This window comes from Cyrtonyx montezumae, unplaced genomic scaffold (genome assembly GCF_038088225.1).
Source record: "Cyrtonyx montezumae isolate F1298 unplaced genomic scaffold, pur_monq_1.0 scaffold_4, whole genome shotgun sequence".
Classification (NCBI taxonomy): Eukaryota; Metazoa; Chordata; class Aves; order Galliformes; family Odontophoridae; genus Cyrtonyx; species Cyrtonyx montezumae.
In genome coordinates this window covers 6,939,508-6,959,289 of record NW_027072045.1, presented here as the reverse complement: position 1 = coordinate 6,959,289, position 19,782 = coordinate 6,939,508, and the positions used below count along the sequence as shown (strand labels likewise).

The 19,782-nt window shown below is 36.9% G+C and overlaps 2 protein-coding genes across 4 annotated transcripts in view; both read left to right on the top strand.

Annotated features, from left to right (window-relative positions):
• ATRNL1 (attractin like 1) overlaps positions 1–19,782 on the top strand; it is a 412,107-nt gene that overhangs the window by 27,802 nt on the left and 364,523 nt on the right. For all 3 annotated transcript variants that reach the window (XM_065746006.1, XM_065746007.1, XM_065746008.1), the window contains exons 2-5: positions 9,900–9,983; positions 11,898–12,011; positions 13,190–13,318; positions 15,904–16,112. In XM_065746006.1, the coding sequence (XP_065602078.1) occupies positions 9,900–9,983; positions 11,898–12,011; positions 13,190–13,318; positions 15,904–16,112 (536 nt within the window). The remainder of the gene's footprint in view (positions 1–9,899; positions 9,984–11,897; positions 12,012–13,189; positions 13,319–15,903; positions 16,113–19,782) is intronic.
• TRUB1 (TruB pseudouridine synthase family member 1) overlaps positions 1–19,782 on the top strand; it is a 425,822-nt gene that overhangs the window by 108,298 nt on the left and 297,742 nt on the right. The gene's annotated exons all lie outside the window — the stretch shown is intronic.

Here is a 19,782-nt window from a genome sequence, read left to right as displayed (position 1 = left end):
AACCAAAACAGAAAAGATGCACACTGAAGAACTCTCACAAACCAAACTTAAAAACTTCCAACACTGTGACACAGTGGCACCACTGTTTTGCTTTTATAAATATGATTGCTAGAATAGTTGGGGCTCCAAATATCTTCCTACTCTGGTGTTTCTTCCTCCTCTGATGGCAGTGTCGCCAATTTTACAACTTACTGAAGCATTAAAATGTTGAGCAGAAGCAAAGTGAAATGACACCTGCCCACGGTGGTGTGTTCTGAGCTGCTGCATCCTTCTCTATCGCTAGTCAGAACTCTCATGTCCCCAAATGAATGTCTTTCTGTACCCCAGGGACACGAATGCTGTTATTCCAGCTCTTTACAGCAACCACAGGGTGCTTTGTATTTAAAGCACGTGTAGTGTCCTGATAATGGCCACAGCTATCAGAAGTCAGAAACAAGTGATTATCAGCACCATCTAAAAAACAGCACTTTGAAGCCCACTGAAAAAGCAGCCGTTTTAATTTATTAATCAATTAAGTTTGTAAAAGAAATGATCTCCTTATCTTAACAGCTGTGCAGGCTGAGGTTCAGCTCAGGGCCTGGGAACCTCTTGTGAAGGAGAACTAAGGATGCTAAGAGATGCTTTGCATCTTTTTCCTGCAGCTTTTTTTTTTTTTCCCTCTCAGGGAGGGGGAAATCCAAGTTCAGTTCTGAAATGATCCCAAAGGGGTGTGCAGAGGTGTGTATGCAGCAGGGCTGCTGCTGGCAGCCTGGGGTGGCAGGCAGATTCCTCCTGGGTGTGCCCTGCATCTAACACACTCTCTGGTGGCAGGGAATTGCCTGAGCCAAGGTGCTGGAAAGTGAGAACAGGTGAGTACTAAACTTAAAGAGAAATGGAGAAATTTAGAAGTAGGTGACACTGGATTTAGAGCATTTGGCTGTTACCTCAGGAAGCTTAAGTTAAAACCCTGAACTAGGTCACAAATGGAAATGAGATTTATAGTGATGTGCGGTGAAAAACTGGAACAGTGCTTTTCCTTTTTGCTAAGTACCTCAGCATGCACTCTGTGTTTTGTTTCCTGTCCCACAATTTAATGTGCTGCTATGAGTTTGAGGGTAGAGAAACTTGTGTTTCTTAGGAGACAAGCAGCTCAGTTAATAAATACATATGCCTGTACATATAAAAATATATTTTCAAGTACACATTTCTGAACTTTTTGTTTATGTCTCCAGTAAATAAAATGCTCATGTTACTTTATCCTTCACTAATGCTTATCTTATGATTAAATCAAAACCTGTGGATGTTTGAACTTTAATATAGACCCCACTTAGTACCAAAAATAGATTTCAGTCCTATCAATGAAGTGGAAGACCTTTTAACGAAGTAATGTAAATAAGTTGGAAAATTCATTTACTGCTGTCATTTTTAGAAATGAAGGGCTGCTTTGTAAGAAGTACATCTCAGGGAGATAGCTCTACCAATTAAAGAAGCCTAAACAGTAACATTCCTGTTTTTAAAATGCTAGGGTTACATCAGATGCCATGTTACTTCTGAGTAATCTTATAGAAAGGCCTACTTGGTGGCTATCCAGGTGTCGGATTTTCCTAAATGAAATAACAGAAATATGAAAGGTATTGCTGCAACTGTGGGGGGGGAAAAACATAGGTAACGGGACCCCTTTCCTCTGGCAAGGAATTCTTTCACTAGTTATTTAGATTTGGCCATAAAAATAACTCTGTCTGAAATAAGCTTTGTAAGATATTAGAACACTGTGATGTTCCCTCAGTTTCTAGCAGATTCTCTTGTAATACTTGTTTAGCACAGGACCTATCTGTATGGATCAATGAGAAAATGTTTGGGTGGTTTTTAATGCTGGGGGTGAGTAGTCAGAGTTTTGAGTATTTGAGGTTGTTTTTTTACAGAGAGAATTGTAATGTCATGAAGCCACAAGCGCAAGGAGTGAATTAGGTCTATTTTCTGCCTCTTAAAGTTGCATTTGTTGACCTAATTAAATGAAACACACAGCAATACAGGGAAATAAGTATCTTGTTTTTCTATCAATTGCCAATTTGTTTTTCTAATAAATCTTAATATTAAGCCTAGTGGTAAGCCTGTTTTTATACGCAGAGCTTGGATGTTGTGTATGGAGTAGTCGTGCCATTTCCAATAGTTACGTCTGTCTCATGGCTTTGTACAACTCTGACATTAAAATTGAAAGTACAGAGTATGTGCACTATTCCAGATAGGAGAGATTTCCTTAAGACTTTCCAGGTCAGTGGAGGATATTGTGCTATTTGCAGTATATTATAAAAGTCACTGATTTCAGAGGTGAGATGAAGAGGACCACTGCCACCTGGGAAAAAAAACTGTCAAGATTAAAGCTGTTAATTGGTGTAGCACTTCTGCAGAAAGTATGCAGAGTTGAACAGTGAACTGCAGCTTGATTGATTTCCATCCTATTTCCTAGAAACTTTGTGAGTGCATTATATGTAAATCAGTCTTCCTCCCCCCTCCCTTGCTAGTAGAAAGGTTTGCTTTTTCTGACTTGGGGTTAAAACTCCAGAGAAATGTCAACTCTATTCAGAGAAATATTGAACCATACCATATACCTGTGTCACAGCATTAGGCAGTCATCTCTAAGAATCTTTTTGTTTATCTTCTGGGTACAGAATTAAGTGCTTGGAAATCTTGTTGAAACATAAAAAAAAAATTTCTAATGGATATCTATGTATTAATTGGAGTAGGAATGATGACACAGCTAGAGGCATTGAAAGGGAGGAACTTTCCTGAAGGTAACCTGGTCGATTTCTTAGTGTTTTATGGAATCTTCTTCTCACTTTAGTATATGAATTTTGCAATTTCAAAATAAATAAGGCTAACAATTCACTGAAGGCCAATAATATATTTAACAAGAGATTTCAGAGCTCTGCTCTGTTTTCCCTTAGTGCCTCTCCCTTTTAGTCAGCCTCCTAAACTGTTTATCATGCTGGCTGCACTCTGCTACTCTCCCTCATACTATATTAGTGTCTTGGCAGACCAGATTTTGTTAGGCTTTGCTGTCTTTCTCAATTTATATTTTAAATTTGAGCCCTCTCAAAAAATTCTATTACTATAGATATATAATGCTATTCCTGGAGAGATTCCATTATTCCAACATCTGGGTTCATGTATGTAGCTATAACAGTAAACAAATGCTTGATATCAGTGGAGAAAATGACAAGTTTCTTAGCTTGCACACAAGGCAATCAATGTTTGGATTGTCTTTTTTAGACAGTGTGCCTTACTCTCATGTATTTTAAAGGATGAACCTACTCTGAAAACAGACGGCGTTCTGAATTTTTCAAGACCTGTAGTGTGAAACCAGGCTTTCAGTATCTTTTGTCTGCTCCAGTTATACACCGAGCTGTTGCGTGGAAATAGTCCAACCACTTGTGCAATGAGAGCGATGTGCTGCCATTTCTTCATTTCATCTCTTGGCTGCTTTTCATCCAAAACTCTGGAATTCATTTTGTCAAAGAAACTTGAAATAGAGCACTCTGACATTTGTTGCTGGAATTTAGCAGGAAAATGTCCTTGCTTGTGGAAAAGTAGGAAGCTCTTCCCTTTCGGTATTTTTCCTCAGACTTAATATTACAGCCATGAAGAAGAGAAAAACCCTGTGTGCTTGCTCCTATGCCTGCTTTTAACTGCCAGGGAAGCTCTAATTGGCTGTGGGATGGCATTTTTGTGTGTACCTGACTCAGGTGTCACCATGGGCACCTCCCCTGTACGTGGCCTTGGGTGCTAATGGTTGTTAGCACTTTCTGTCAGTGCTTCACAGTTGCTGGAATAATAATTTAAAAACTGGGACTAAGTTGAGTAGTAGAAAAATAGCTGATATGGAAAATACAGGCATTTTAAGAAAGTTTATGCTACTTATGCATAAGTGGTATTGCATCTATTCTTCTGGAGTCTGTTTACTTATTTTATTTTTAACTATTTCCCATGACTTATGGCAGTGTGCTGTATGCCCAGGATGTACAAACTTTCAAGTGAATGCTTATACAAGAGACTTTTTTTCCTATTCAGAAAATGATTATAGTTGAAACTTGCAAGGCTCTGATCATGCAAGCTGCCTTGATCCCACATTATCCTGTGGGATCAATGTATATAGTACATGGAAAAAAATAGTATTCACTGAATTGGAATCAAATCTCTGTGCTTCAGTAGGCATAATGAATCCCCAAGATGTGAACTTGAGTAATATTGCAGTAATCCTCCAAAGGGGGGAGATAGCAGTCAGAGGGAACTCCATGTTGCATACAAGTGAGTGTGCAGAAGAGTGGATTCTTGGCTGCTTATATTCAGGGGAATCTGCTGATTTAAGTTCCTTAAAGAATTATTCTCTGGTTGTTGCACTAGACAGTACAGCTGGAGTAGTGGCTGCTATTTTGTGATGTAGGTGGGTTGGAGAAGTTCTAGAGGTGGGAGGTCTAGAAAATGACTAGTAATGTTGGAATAAGTTGTTAAATTCAGAAAAGCCTGAGGGCGGGTGCCTGTTAAAGGTGAACAGAAAGACAAAGGAGTTGCCTTTCCTTCCCTCTGGGCATGTCAGGAAGCTGTATGTTTAAGGAGAAGCAAGAGAAATAAAACTTAGATATCTAGAGAAACTTTCAAACAGTAAGTCAGTAGTAAAATAAGTGAAATCTGTTATTGGACTTACTTACTAAGAAGAGATTAGACAAATGACTGTCAAGGAAGATTTCAATGTGGTTGATACTGCTCTGGGATAGGATGTGTTAAAACTGAATGTCAGTGCTACCTTTTGGGTTAAAAGGACAAAGTAAGGGGATAGAGGAAAACACTCAGGTGGCCTCATATAGAATTTCCACAGTAATTTTAATTTATGGCAGAATAAATTTAGAGATTGCATTTTATGTTGCTATATTATTTTCATTTTTCCCACTTGATTTGTCTTCCAAATCTTCACAAGTCTGTGTGCACATCAGCTTATTTCTAGTCCCTTTATAGATTCTGTTGTAATGTCTCTGCTGCACGCTGTGACACTCTATTGTAAATGACCTGTCAAGGTCTATCTTGTGTGGATGTTAATGCAGCTGAAGAAAGGAAAGAGATTTATTTTGTTTATAAGTTTATGTAAGTGAAAATACATTGCTTGAAAACAGTGCCTGGTAAGTTTGTATTTTGAGTGCAGTATCTGCTCTTTATGCAACAGTCCAGTATTTCTTGGAACTATTACAGAAATGGAATATTTGATTGCAGCCATTTTCAGAAGTGGTAAATAAGGTAATGAAGCACCTGTTGAAATCAAACCTTAGTGTTTTAGGCTAGTCAAAGGTGATATGTCACTGCTAATATTGTGTCAAGAATTTTTTTCACATGCAGAATATTCTGTATGGGGGGAGGCTGTTGTGTTGCATGCATTAATTATTTTTTTTAATTGCTTTGGTGCTTAGTTTTCTCTAAGGGAGGGAACTGGAAACTTCAATTAAGTAATATACATAAAAATGTAGAATCAGTGCTTTATATACCTGGAAAGTTAGTCTGACTTGGTCTGTCTTATTTATTTATTTTTTCCCCAGATATTCCTGCGGAAAATATTTATAAATAAAAAAAAAAACAACCCAAAAACTTTAACAAAACCCCACAACCCCTGTGCCCTCCTCCCCAGACAAGAACTAAAAATCCCTCATTCCTCATTTTCTGCCTTGGACAGGGGAGAGAATGCAAGTTCAGTTCAGACTTTACAAAGTCAGATATATATCCTTTGTGATGCATCCATCATTCTCTGTAAGCTAGTTGCCACTTTTGTAAGGGGTGAGAAATTTCCCCTTGCTCCCTTCCATATTTACTTCTGGTAACATAGTACAAAACTTTTTATTCTGTTAATTCTGTAAAATTTAGATGTGAGATCCTGAGCTGAAGATACTGCCCTTGTTTATATTCATGAAGAATTTGAATCTCATAACTTGAAAGCAAAGTTTTATTATTTTTATTTTATTAAAACCAGTTTTCATAAAAGAGCAGCACACAGCGAACAGGACAAGGCTTTCTGGCAGTAGGAAGAATAGCCCTTGATTGACACAGGAATGCTGATATAGAGATGAATCCAAATAGGAAAATATGCTCTATATCTTCAGGTTTATCTATAGCAGGAATTACATTTAATGCAGCAATTCAGAAGGTTATGAATTGAAATGTGATGCTAAGTAATGCAGACATAAATGAACCCCTCCATAACTTCTTTTATTTAACACTTTGCAATACTATGACTATCCTTTGTGTGTTTTTCCCCTCCACTGATAAACCTGTGCAGTAAGTCAGAAAGTCAGATATCTGTCTGTCCTTTCTCAGTTCAGCAAACCTCCATGTGCCAAGCAACTTGAAATGTGGTGTCTCAGGGCAGGGCTACATTGTCACTAAGCTGAGCTATTGGAGTTCAGTAAATGGATCTGTGATGCTGCCCTGTTTGACATCTTATTGCTTTTTGTTTTCCTTTTTTTTTTTTTATTCCACAGGCACCGTTCCTTTGGTGACAGAAAATACCTAATGACTTTTCTAGCTTAAATTGGGGCCTATCTCTGGAAAAGTTGAAGATATTCCTTTGCAATAAAATTACAGATGATGTGATTGCACTTTGCCCAAATCTATAAATACTAGAATTGGGGCCATTTTAATAACCTATTCTGACACTGCAGACCATAGATTTAATTTCTTTCTTCATCACGTTCCCCTTCATTTTAGTCCAATAATTTCTGACTGAAGTAGACCATACTTTTGTTTCCTTTACTTTGAACAGCATTGGTCTAGATTTAAGGTATTTACAATGGCAAATATTTCCACTGTAAATCCTATTTCAATTATATTCACTGTTATATTGTAACAGTGCTGATTTTCCAGGGGAGTATAGATTTCCCTCTGCTTCACTGAAGTTTGAGTTGCTGTGCATTGAGCTCACCCTCCAGTCCTGAGTTGATGGTGCACTTCTGTCCATGGTGCCTCCCATTTTTGTCACAGCTTGTTTCTGGTTAGCTTGGTAAACATCTGAGCTGTGTCCATGTATGCTGGCCTGCCATTTGACACAGCGACGCACAGCATCAGCTGCTCCTCCTGTGCATGATGGACCTGCAGGGATTCAGCAGGCCATGTACATTTTTATGGCTGTCATCTTCTTCTGAATGTTTCTTAGGGATGAACGGGGAGTAAGATGCAGCCCGGAGGCACTGTTCTGAATTTTCTGCTTGCCTTGCTCTTCTGGTACTCCCCAGGCCCTTAATTCAGCAGTGACAAACACCTCTTCCAGGTAGTGTGAGCATAGGCAGCTGTGGCCACGAACGCCTGACTTTGTGTGATAGGACATGTTGCCCTTGATTTTAGTAAGAGATTATGTGAAGGTGATAATACAACTTGTCTGCATACTGTTTACAGGATTTGGGACTTGAAAGCAGTTGGGAAGAAAAATGATACACTGAAGTTATTGGCATAACTCAGGAAATGCAGAGAAATGGCAACAGAAGGGTATTACTTTATTATAAATGGAACAGCTCCATTATCTCACTGTTTTCCAAAGCCATTATTACAAAGCAGTGTCATGCTCTCATTTATTCTTTACTTTTTTTTTCAGCGCAGTGCAGTAGCTGCTTCAAAGGTTATCTCTGCTCCCCTGAAAAACTATTTATCAAAAATTATCAGTCCAGGTGAAAAGGGAAATTGTGCTTTACTGATGCCAAAGGGCTGATCTAATAAAAGCAAATTTGTCACCTCTGTACAGCTACCAGAAAGATGATAATTATGACTGTGGAAAAAATACTGGTTTGTGCTACTTTAGTGCAGTAAAACAAATGTTTTAAGGTTTAGTGCATAAGAAGATATTGTCTGTATTGAAGCCATATGACAGCACAAAAACCACTTTGGCACTTTTTGCAGTGCTGCCTTTTTTCCCCACAAAAATGCAGGACTTCAAGCTAGTGCAAACACAGGCATAGCTCCTGATCCTGTAATCCAGTTCTGTTTGGAAATGAGCATCAATACCAGCTTGATTTCAAAGATCACTGATGTGTCACTTAGGGACAACCAAGTTCCAGGCACATGCTGTGTTGGCTGTTGCTCAAGTTATGCTCCTTGCTTACCAGTATTACTTGGCTCATCCCACTGCCCAGCGTTTGTAGGCACTTGCCAGAAACTCCTGCTTGGTGGAAGTTTTGTATGGCAGTATTCAGAGCAGCTCAGGGTGTTGGAATTTACTAGGGAAAGTTTCTCCTATCTGATGACTGACTGAATTAAATATTTTTTCCCCAGTATAAAATACTGTATTGATATTAGTTTTATGCCTTGAAAATGTTTGAAAGCATACTTCCCTGTGGGGAGCTGTCCAAACAAAGCTTTTTCCCATTTCATAAAAAAAAAAACAAAACAGCAGGGAGGAAAAAAAAGATTTTCATTCAAGCTGCTCTGGGCTAGAAGAGGGTGGTCCTCAGTGTGCCCAGCCAAGCGGGGCTGGGTCCTCCAAGACAGGAGGAGGACCTCATTTAAGAATTTAAATTGGTAAGTGGGTCCTGTCCTGTAGAGTTGTCTCTAAGATAACATATGCAGAGCTGCTTTTCAGCTGGGCTTTTGATTGGAAACTTCAGCTGTGCCCTAGTCAGTGTGATCAGCATTGTCTCTGAAAGGCTTAAATATCTTCATTTGATAAAGAAATGGGTTTATTTACTTTTATTCAGTGTTACTTATTCTTAATCATTATCCTACCATGCTACAGTGAAAGAAATGAGGCTTTCTGAGCGTGTAATTGCATCATTAGCTATTGCTGTAATGTTTGCAAGAGTAGGATGGTCAGTGTGCAGCCTGGGCTATGGGATATAACTGTATTTAAAAAAAAAAAAAGGAGAAAATGGGCAAATAGTAAAGTTACTGTGAGCCAAGAATGCTAGGCTAACTCAGAAGGCTTTTATGATAATAGAGTATTGAATTTCCTCTGCTATTTTATCACTTTGTATAGATTAATGTGAAGTATGTGGAGGAGTATATATGTGAAGGGGGTGGCTCCATGTTCTAACACACATAGTAATGAGTCTTGAACTCTGCTATCAGTCAGGAGGAGTTATAGCAGCTGGTTGTGTTTAAAAATGTCAGCCTAGTAGTTGTTGAAAGAGCAAATAGAAAGTTAGGATGGGAATAGAGAACAAAGTGAAAATCATCGTTTTGCCACTGTACAGATCTATGGCTCCCCTGTGTCTTGAATGCAATATGCTGATCTCTGTTCTGATCCTCAGAAAGGTTAGAGAAGAATAGAAGGATTTATTAAATGAAGGCAGCAGGGATGATCAAACTTAGTTATCCCATATGAGAAACAGGGAAGGGAATAAATGCAATTCTCAGGATGAGAGTAAAGGGGGAGAGACCATGTCATTCCCCATGTTGTGGTTGTATTTAGTAATGCAACCTTTCATTTCTCTAGATCTGGAACTGCTGCTGTGGTCTAACTTTGGAAGATAACAGGCAATAGCAGAAGAGATGAGTGAAAAAGGATAATGTATTCCTTTTTTAAAAAACAGACAAAAACCCAACAAAGAAAACCCTAAACAATACAACAACAATATGAAACAAAACCAATCAAAGCCAACAAATAACGAACACAAATGTGTGCCTATTGGAAAACTTAAATTACGTGTAATATCTTCTTGCTACTGGGCTAGAAAAAAAATCAATGTCTTGTGATTGATGATGAGGGGAAGAAAACAATGATGTAGGATAATCAGAATTCTACTTTCTGTAGGCAAGAAATAAGAAAAGAATTAACTCTTTCATCAGCCCCTGCTTTTCATTGTATTCAGGAAGAATATATTTGTATTTTGATTATTTCAGTTTTGTTTGCTTAAGAAATATTTCTGTTATATTACATCTTTTTTTTTCTCTTGTAGGTTAACAGAACCTTCAGGATATTTAACAGATGGACCAATAAATTATAAATATAAAACAAAATGCACATGGTTAATTGAAGGATAGTAAGTATTAATTTTCAAAGATTAAGTTTTCTGACTGCTCTGGAAATCTAAAGAACTCACAGTGCAAATAGATTTATTATTATTATTATTATTATTATTATTGTTATTATGAAGAAGAAACAGCATATGTACGTATTTATAATGTAAAAAAGATTTTTGAAGTTTCTCAGTTGGCCAAATTCTGTTCCCACTCAGATTGCTGCCACTGGAATTTGCTGATATTGGAGTTTGGCCAGCTCTGCAAGCTCTCAAAATGCTATGATAAATTTGTTGCTTGTTTGAGTACCTGTACCTAAGTCCCAAAAGTGGTTACAGGATCCTATTATCTAACTCATCATATTCTTCAGTGATAAATCAGGAATAGCTTTCAGTCTGATGATAATTTGCTGGTTACATAACGCTTAGAAATTGGTGCATTCATAAAGTGTCCCAGCTTTTCCCATGTATTTTATTTTAAAATCATATTCTCCCTGCTATTGTTTCAGCTGAGATGTTTAATATGTAAGTTACTGACTTTTTCCAGTTTATACAGCCTAGAAACATAGGCATGTATGTAATGAGATGCATGCACTGGTCTGACTGACTGCTGAAGGCACAACTTTGTTAGATTTTGATAGGAATATTTTTCCCTGGGATTAATCAGGATTTTGCTGAAGACTTCAACTAGATCTGAGTTTTACTAAGGCTGTAGAAGAAAATTTCTCCTTTTTTTGTGTATCCATGTTGTTATTATCTTGGTACACTTTAGACTTCTCTTTTTTCACAAAAGCTAGCACAAGAATAGCTGCACTGAACTACAACACACAAAAGTGGAACCACGTCTCAGGGCTGCATGCGAACTCTGCTTTGAAGTTGGTCTTCACTCTGTTCCTCCTTTTTGCTGGAGACAGAGTGCTTAACTGGGGGAAACAGTCTGCTGCAGAGCACGTATGGGAGAAGCCCAGTAACTGCACAGAATGTCAGGGCATGAGGGACTTATATATGTACACAATGATCTTAAAAACAAACAAACTAATAAATGGATGCAAATAAAGCTTTTGCTTAAAAAAAACAAACAAAAAGGAAACAAAGTCTTGTATGATTTCCAAAGTGATAAGATCGCACTTGAGTCTGTCAGTAGGGAAGCAAAATAATTGCAATCTCCATTCAAATCTCTCCCAAAACCTGATTGAAATAGGCTACTAAGTGTGATGGGGAACTTCTAGAAAAGAGGGGGGGTGCTCCACTGGGTTCTCCAATAATTGAAAGTAAAGATGATACAGAACTATATCTAACAAAACACAGATTTTAAAGATGTTTTCTTTCTGTTGCATTGTACATAGCACAAGTGCTACAGAGTTGTTTCTAGAAACAGTAACAAGCACAAGATGCATTTTAAAATGTACTTAGAAATATTTTCAATAGTTTTCTAGTAGTATGGCCCTTGTAATGGGATAAAATATGAGAAAGCATTCTCTTGCATTTCAGCATTAATATTACTTGCTATTTTATTTGTGTATTAGAAGATTTAGCTACTAGTATAATGCTGGAATGAGGATTTATATGGGATTTTTTCTTGAAAGACTCTAAACCTGTTATTCCTGATGTTTTAAAGGAAACATAATATACTAAAATGAGATTTTAGTAGCTTTAAATTTCTGGTTTTGAACACTGATTAAAAACCTTGTGAACTTGAGTCTCTTGTAAACTTTAGAGATTAATTAGACTTGCACTGCAGATGTTATTTTTAATGTGTTGTAAGATAAAAATGAAATATTTACTTGCTCTAAATTTTGTTGTTTACCTCAAATGTTTTGTTAGTACTCAAATATTAAATAAAAATATGTGCAGGCATGGCCAGTTTTGTTGCAAACTCTTTATCTTGAAAGCTCAATATTTCTATAGCTAACACCAATTTTTTTTTCTTCCTTCCAGCCCTAATGCAATACTAAGATTAAGATTTAATCACTTTGCTACAGAATGTAGTTGGGACCATATGTATGTATATGATGGAGATTCAATATATGCACCTTTAATAGCAGTATTTAGGTGAGTGTAATTAATGTCCTTTTACTCAAAAAAAAAAAAAATAATCATACAGTTCTGCTGTCAAAGGAAGTGAAGAAATCTGTTTTATTTATTTATTTGTAATATTCTCATTATCTTACAAGGGTTGTAACTCTGGTTAACTTTTTATCAAATTAATATTTGTTGTCTGGCATCATAGATTTAGACACATACATAAAATAAACAGTAGTAAAGAGTGAATTTAACTAGTACTGAATAATAGCTAGTTAATTACCTTTGAAGCAGCGATAAATACTTGAGGTAAAGTATTAAGTCCATTTTCTGTGCATCCAAGAAATAAAAAAAATCAGGCCATGTGAATGTTTCCTCCATTCTGGGACTTTATTGGAATGTTTCAGTTGGTTTATTCCTACCTTTCCATTAATATTTTGGGAAGCTTTCCAGAGAGAACATTGTAGATAAGTGGGCTATAGTTTATTGGAGATTTATGCAAAGTAATGAAGACTAACGTTCCATGCTTGCACTGCTGGAATGCAGGTGCAGGAGTGTAATCCTTTGATATCAGTAAAAATTTTATCTTTTGAAATACAATTGCTGTCTCATGGCATGGGGATTGGTGGCAGAAACTGTATTTCACTGGGAAGAGAAATAAAGGATTGTATTTTGTGTTATGTTATGAAATATTGATTATGCTGCTGAAGCCTGGAACAAAGCTAAGCTCATTTCTCTTTCCTGCCCAACTTTTAGTCTCTTTTTTATCTCTCTCTTCTCCCTGGGTGTTAAGGTGAGAGAGTATTTCCCTATTTGCTAATATTTCCCTGATTTCCTCTCCCCTCTTCCCAGAGTTAAAAGCTGTGCAGGAGCCTGGCTTGTAGCACAAATAGGAGGAAAGAGAAGGTTCCTCTTCCTGTACTCTTTACTTCATGTTGTTTTTTTTTTCCTCAATTTATTGATTTGTTAATGCTGTTCATGGGATTTCTGTAGCTTTTAACTTAACATTGGGTGTTACATGGTTTCATGCACATAATCTCTTTTCTCAATATATTAATATGCATAATATAATATGCATAAACCTAGATTAGATTTATTTATTTGAGCTAACTTCTCTATGTAATTAACAACCAGAATGCCAAACTCTCCTTCCCCATCTCCCTGCCTGATTTTAAGAACATTACTCTTTTTTATTTTTTTCTCTCCAGTGGTTTAATAGTTCCTGAAGTACGTGGAAATGAAACTGTACCTGAAGTAGTTACAACATCTGGCTATGCATTGCTACACTTCTTTAGTGATGCTGCTTATAACCTAACTGGATTTAACATTTTTTACTCGTAAGTAGCTTTTATATAGTAATTACTTCATTAGTCAACCCAGCGTTCCTTTTAAGAGAATGATAATTGTAGGGCTAGTATTTATCTGCTGATTTTGTTTATTGTGTAAGAATTGTTCTTTGTGGTATATTTCTAACAGAAGGGAGCTGGAGGCTGTAAGGAATTGTCTTTAAGAAGCAAGTTTATAACAAAACAAAAAACTCCTGCATAGTGTGTTATATTTTTCTGTGCACAGCTTCATGGGCACTCTAAGAGTATGTTTGTTCCATGCCATATGGAAATAGAAAGTGTTCTCCTTACAGTATTTATCCAACACAGAAATTTCTTCATATGGAATAGAAGGGAGATTATATCAGCTGTTATGTCAGTTCACTTTTCTGGAAAGTAGAATCATCTGCTGCTTTTTTTTTTCTTGTTGAATGTATATTTGTGGTTTTTGACACCTTCTATCAAAGTTCTTTTTGTTTTTATGCCAACCACAATGGGCTGTATTTCATTAACATTCCCACCCGCCCCCCCATTTTTGGTACTCCCCCTTTTATCTTCTATCTCAGTCTTCATTCTGGAGACCTTCTGGACTGTTCTTTTGGATTATCTGAGACAGAAGTCTAATATGGCATAGCAACATTGTACTTTTGTGAGATAGCTTGCATCCAACAGACTGGCACCTCTTATGTTGAAGCAGCTGTTGATTGTGCTTTCTCTTGCTTAGAACATGTTTGTGGCACATGATGTAGTGCATTTTTATATCGGATGCTTGGTTCAAGAGAAATTTGCTCAGTCTTGTTGCTTGTGAGATAGTTTTACAATGACTGCAAATATTCTTTTCATTTATTTCAATACCTAAAATTAGATAACTTCTTCAGTTATCTCTGGAGCTTTTTTTTTTTTCCTTTTGCACTTCTGTGCTTGTTTTGAGAGCAAATGTCAATATAGGATGTCATTCTTAAGAAATAAGTGTGTGTCCTCTGCATTCCTTGTAGTTAGGTAATGTGGTGAATGCTACATGTTCTTTTTTACTTTGTGAGGCTTTAAAAACTGGCAGTTTTTCCACTTAGGTCCCTGCACATGTAATGAAGTTATATGTAATTTATGGCTCTTTCTTTCTAGTTGTTGCAGTGACTACTTTTCACTTTTTTTTAATTTTTTTTGAACAAGTAACTCCTGTGATGCTGAAAGAAATAACTGTGAGTGATTGGGCTAATTTTGGTCTGTCATTCTAAAATGTTTTACTTTGTTACCTTCCTTCTTCCTTGGTTTGATATCCTAGCCAGCTTCTCGGCTTGGTAGACCACCCATGTTCTTTTATTTGAGGAGGTCAGGAGTGCAGCATTTGTGACTGAAGTACCATGCCAGCTGCAAACAGAAATGGTTATTCCAGAAATCTGTGTTAATCTTTGTGTTCTTGGGGTCAGGCATTCTACTTTCAGCTCCACCCATCTAGGTTTTTTTTTCCTGTCTGCAGGGTGGAGTCTGTGTTAACATCGTCAGGGTTTTGTAGTAACTGTTTATTTTGAGTTTTAACCTAACCCTTCCCTGTGAGTCATCAAAGATTTCAGAGCCTTTTTGGATTTCCTCAGGCACTTACTGCCAGGGATGTGTATTTTTTTTTACGGAATTTCTTGGATCTGTATGCATCAATGTTCTCCATTCCTGCCATCTCTTAGGAATTGCCTACACTTCTGGAACCTGCTTATGTAGTTCAGCAGAGTCCAGTTGCTTGTGATCTCAGTATTGGGTAGGTGTATCACAGAAACACAATATCCCTTAGTGGTCACCAACTTCTTCCAGTCCTACCTTTGCTGTTCTTGCATCTCTGAGCCTGGATTTAGGAGGCATAATTAAGGTGGCTCTTTTATTAAGGGTGCTGCCTTTATATAATGTCAAGATGTTTCAAGCCATTTTGTATTTTTTTCCTCAGTGTTCTGTCTTTTTTTCCCTTGGATGCTAGATGTATTGTTTCACAGAGTGGACCAAATCCTGTCAGGAAAACTCTAAATGCACCTACTGGTGTGCTGGTTGCACTATAGAGATTCTCTTGTGAGAATCTGAGAATGAGAGATTACAATCTCTGCAGCAGCAGAAGTGAACTGTGTCAGAATTCAGACAAACTGTATAAAGAGATTTGCTCTCAGGTGTTGCCACTTGGATCACCATTCACGCTTCAAATCTAATTTAGAAGCCCCATTAAGAGTCTACTTTTGGAAAAGAGCTGTTTATATGATGGTGATACCAAGGTCTTCCTCCTTTTTAATTGTTATTTGTGAGACTTTCTGCTTGCAGTTGCCTTCAGTGTGAATAATACCAGAAAGTAGGCACAGCTTGTCCTGCTTAATGTCAGTATTTGTTATTGTATTGCTGTTTGTGATACTGATTGCACCACAGACAATGTATGTAAGCCTGGATGGACTGTTTTGCAAGACACTTAACAACTTTATCATTTGATAGTCATTTTATCAGTGCTTTGGAATTTTTCAAAAAATACACTTTATCTAATAGATACTACTTTGAATGGTGTGAGATTAAAAACCTCTCCTATCAATTCTTGGTTTGTCATTTCCTTTATTTCATCTTTTTTCTCCCAGAATTAATTCTTGTCCTAATAACTGCTCAGAACACGGGAAGTGTACAACCAGTTTGTCTGTTCCAAGCCGGGTATACTGTGAATGTGACAAGTATTGGAAAGGAGAAGCTTGTGATATTCCATACTGTAAAGCCAACTGTGGCAGTCCAGACCATGGGTATTGTGATTTGACAGGCGAGAAGCTGTGTGTGTGTAATGACAGCTGGCAAGGTAAGAGTTTGTTTGGAATCAAGTTCGTCTTTAATGCAAATTAATATTTCTAAAGAGTAAGCATGAACCACAAAAACATTTAAATTTTCATGTGGGTGTAAAACTGTACTTTAAACGAAATAAAAAGATAAGAACTTCACCTATCACTTTTTGTTTGAAGACAATGCAGAACTGTCAGACCTAACTTCTCTAGTGGTGGACGTTCTTTTTGGATCACTAATCTGAAACAATAATGGCAGTAAAATAGTGAGCATATTTAACACTTGTGAAGGCTAAATTCCTCCAGAGTTTAATTTCACGATTGCTTGCTTTTTCAATTGCAAGTGCATAAAATGCATTTTATTTTCCTCCCCTCCTTTTTTAATTTCAAACCATGGTATTTTATTAGCGCTCTGTAAATATACACTGTGTAGTGGGTCAGTGTGAGAATGCAAGCTGTCTTTGTGAAAGCACAAAGTTGTGTGTGTGGATGAGTACTGTGGTGTATAGATATGATATTATGTTGTGCTTCTACTTGCAGTAGTTTTTCCGTAACCCTATCGTAATTGTTTCTTACTAAATTTCATTTCTTTAAGCTCTTAAATATTTAATTCACTTACTATAATTACATTAGATGTTTGTGTTATTTACTGCTCCTCCTAAAAGTCTCAGTGGGCTTAGCTTGCTATGAACTGAAATTGCCCTTATTCTCTTAAGTATTAAATACTTCCAGGTTACTTTGCTGATACAATGCTATTATCCCATTCCTTACTGCTTCTGCACTCTTTTACTGCTGTCTCTTTTTGTACGTCCAAGGAAATGGCTGTTTTATTCCTATTAGCTCTCACACCTATTAAAGCGAAGAGAGCATGAGATTTAATGCATTTCTCTTGTTAATAATTAATGAAGTTGTTCATTAAAAGACAGTCAGTGCACCCACAGAAGTCCACTGCAGGAAGTGGGCTATGGCGATATAGCCATTGAGTGGAAGCAGCCCAGTCACACATGTTCTGCTGAGTCCTCGAGAACCTCTCATGACCAGTGCTTTAAAAAAAATATGCTGGAAGATAAGTCACTATAAGGAACTTGTGAATAGATTTTGCAGCAGGATCAGCACACTTTTGTTCATGAATTGTTTCCATGCAATATTCTGATCTTCATGGTTAGTACCTTTTCATTTAGCACTTCTGTAACAGTTCTTTCCTACGGCAAGTGGGAGCTGGGCTGACAATTTGCTTGATTCTTCATTGTGTTCACACCAAATCTGTTTTCAATTAATTATTTTTTTATTGTATTCCTGGTAAACTGACTGGGATACATAATAGATTTTATTTTGCTTTTTAAAAAAGAAGTAGATCAAATTCAAAGATCAAATTCAAACTTTCCTGAAGGCTACTGGAAGACTGTGCTTATGTTTACTATTACTATAGGTGCTTATATATTTTTTTCATCCATATTTCTTTCTTTACAAATTCTAAACTCTTGGCATCTTCTACTTAGGCTGTTTGCAATACTGGGACCATAAATGTTTCTCCTCATCTTGCTGCTGCAATCTGCCAAGTCTTCTATTTGTTTCAATTGATTAAAGCGGAGTTTCTACTTTTGAAGAGAGCTCTGTTCCTTCCTGTTTCACGTGATGTTGATTAGAGATTTGTTGGACTGTGTTAAATGCGATGTACAGTAAATGCAGTTCTCATTTGAAACATGGAGCGGGCATTTTGGACCGCGCCAGAGATGAGGTTTCTTTTAAACAATAGTGACATCTTGTGGATGATGGGAAAGTAGCACCAGTAAAGAAACGTCGGTTTGTGCAAGTGCAACGGGGAAAGAGAACAGTCTTTGGGACAGAACTGTTTTTAGTAGAAGCTAAGGTCTTTATTTATATACACAGTCTGCGAAAGAGGAGTGCTCTAGCTGTACATATTCAGTAAGGCACTACTCACACAAAGGCAGGATGATGCCATGACAACAAAAGGAAATAATTAAGAATAATAGCTTCTTTTTTTTTTTTTTATATACAAAGTATACATTTGTTATTATCATATTGATGGTTGACTTCAGAAATACATAGATGAAGGAGAACTTTCCTTGAATATTTCCTTGAAATCTGGTTAAGTTTAAATTAAACATAACAGAGGCTGGAGTTTGTCAGGAATAGTGCATCAGAGTATAGAGCCAGCAAATTATCTTTGATACTGGGAGCACTGTCTTGTGTTGTCTCAGACTGTAAATGTGCAGAAGAGATTCCAAAGCAGTTAAGTTCTATGAAGACGTTGAAAATTCAGCATGACTGGAGAGTGACACTCTGATAGTGTCATGCTAGAGTGCTGTACCATGCTCCAATTTGTGTGTGTGTTTTATTAGTAAACTTTTATTCTCCTCTTCAATAGTAGTTCCTCTTCAAACTTAACACTGGCAGCTTAAAATGTGCCAGCTTGATTTCACTGGTGTGTAAAATTCTAGACCGTAGTTTGTGGACAGGGATTATTAAACATATAGTGTGACTGAATAGTGAAACACATGAGATGCGTATTTATCAATGTTGTTCATAATAAAATAATTTGTAACTGACAGAAAAATGCAATAAAATAACCTGAACCCTCCAGCATTTGCTTTTAGGAAGCCACTGAAACTGAGGAAGTTAGGAAATGTGTGAGGGAACAGTATCAGCGATGGAGTTTGTTAGTTGTGAAATGTCAGTGGGAGTGCTAAGAAAGCAATTTGGGATTAAAGGCTGATTTTGGGATGGACCTTGTTACATAATATTTTTCAGTCGTAAGACTTAATGAAATCTGGTAATATGGAGGTGAGAGTTGCTCTCAATATGAAGGAGGACCAGAATGTCCTATACAAAAAAATACAACAAAAAAATCCAGATCAAAACAACCAGGTGTTGGGATTAAATTGCTTCTGTACAGATTGTAAATTCATACATTTAGGGATTGGGAATATTAGGAATTGTTAGCAGCTGGAATTGGAGTAGGTGATGTAGGAGAAAACTTGCTTGTCTGTCAACTAGAAAACAAGCTGATATTCTTTAGTTTTACATTGAATGTAAAGTTTAAGCTGTAAAGCATTGAGTGCACTAATAGGATGATAAGATGCAATCTACAGTTAAATGTAGGATTATATTAATACTAAACTTTATTTTTGTTTCTACACTTTAAGGATAAGAATTGTATGGAGGAGAAACATTAAAATGATCAGGACTGTGGTATATAGTTTGTTTAATCTGTTAAAAAGGAGGCTAAGGGGGAATAGGATTGCTGTTGGTAAACACTTGAGGGCTGTATATAATTATAAAGCCCTTTTGGCTTGCCTGCTCACTCCTAACATGTGGGTTCTCCAAGGCCCCATCATCCTTTGATGACCCACTCTGAATGTTAACTTTGAATGTTAAGAGTTTTTGAAAGAATATTCAGATACATTCACTCTCCTACACGTACAGGAATGGAAAGGATCTACAGGGATCATCAAGTCCAATATTTTTCATATTCTCACATTCATTATCATATGAAAATATTATTGGATGCTCGAAAATAGCAGTATTTGGTTTGTACTGTGGTGGGGGGGTTGAAGAATTACTTCACAATAATAATTCTCAATTCAAATGCTCAGATATCAAATAAATACAGAATAAATGACAGCAAATACTTAATTTGAATGCTTTGATTGAACTGTATGAAAAGCA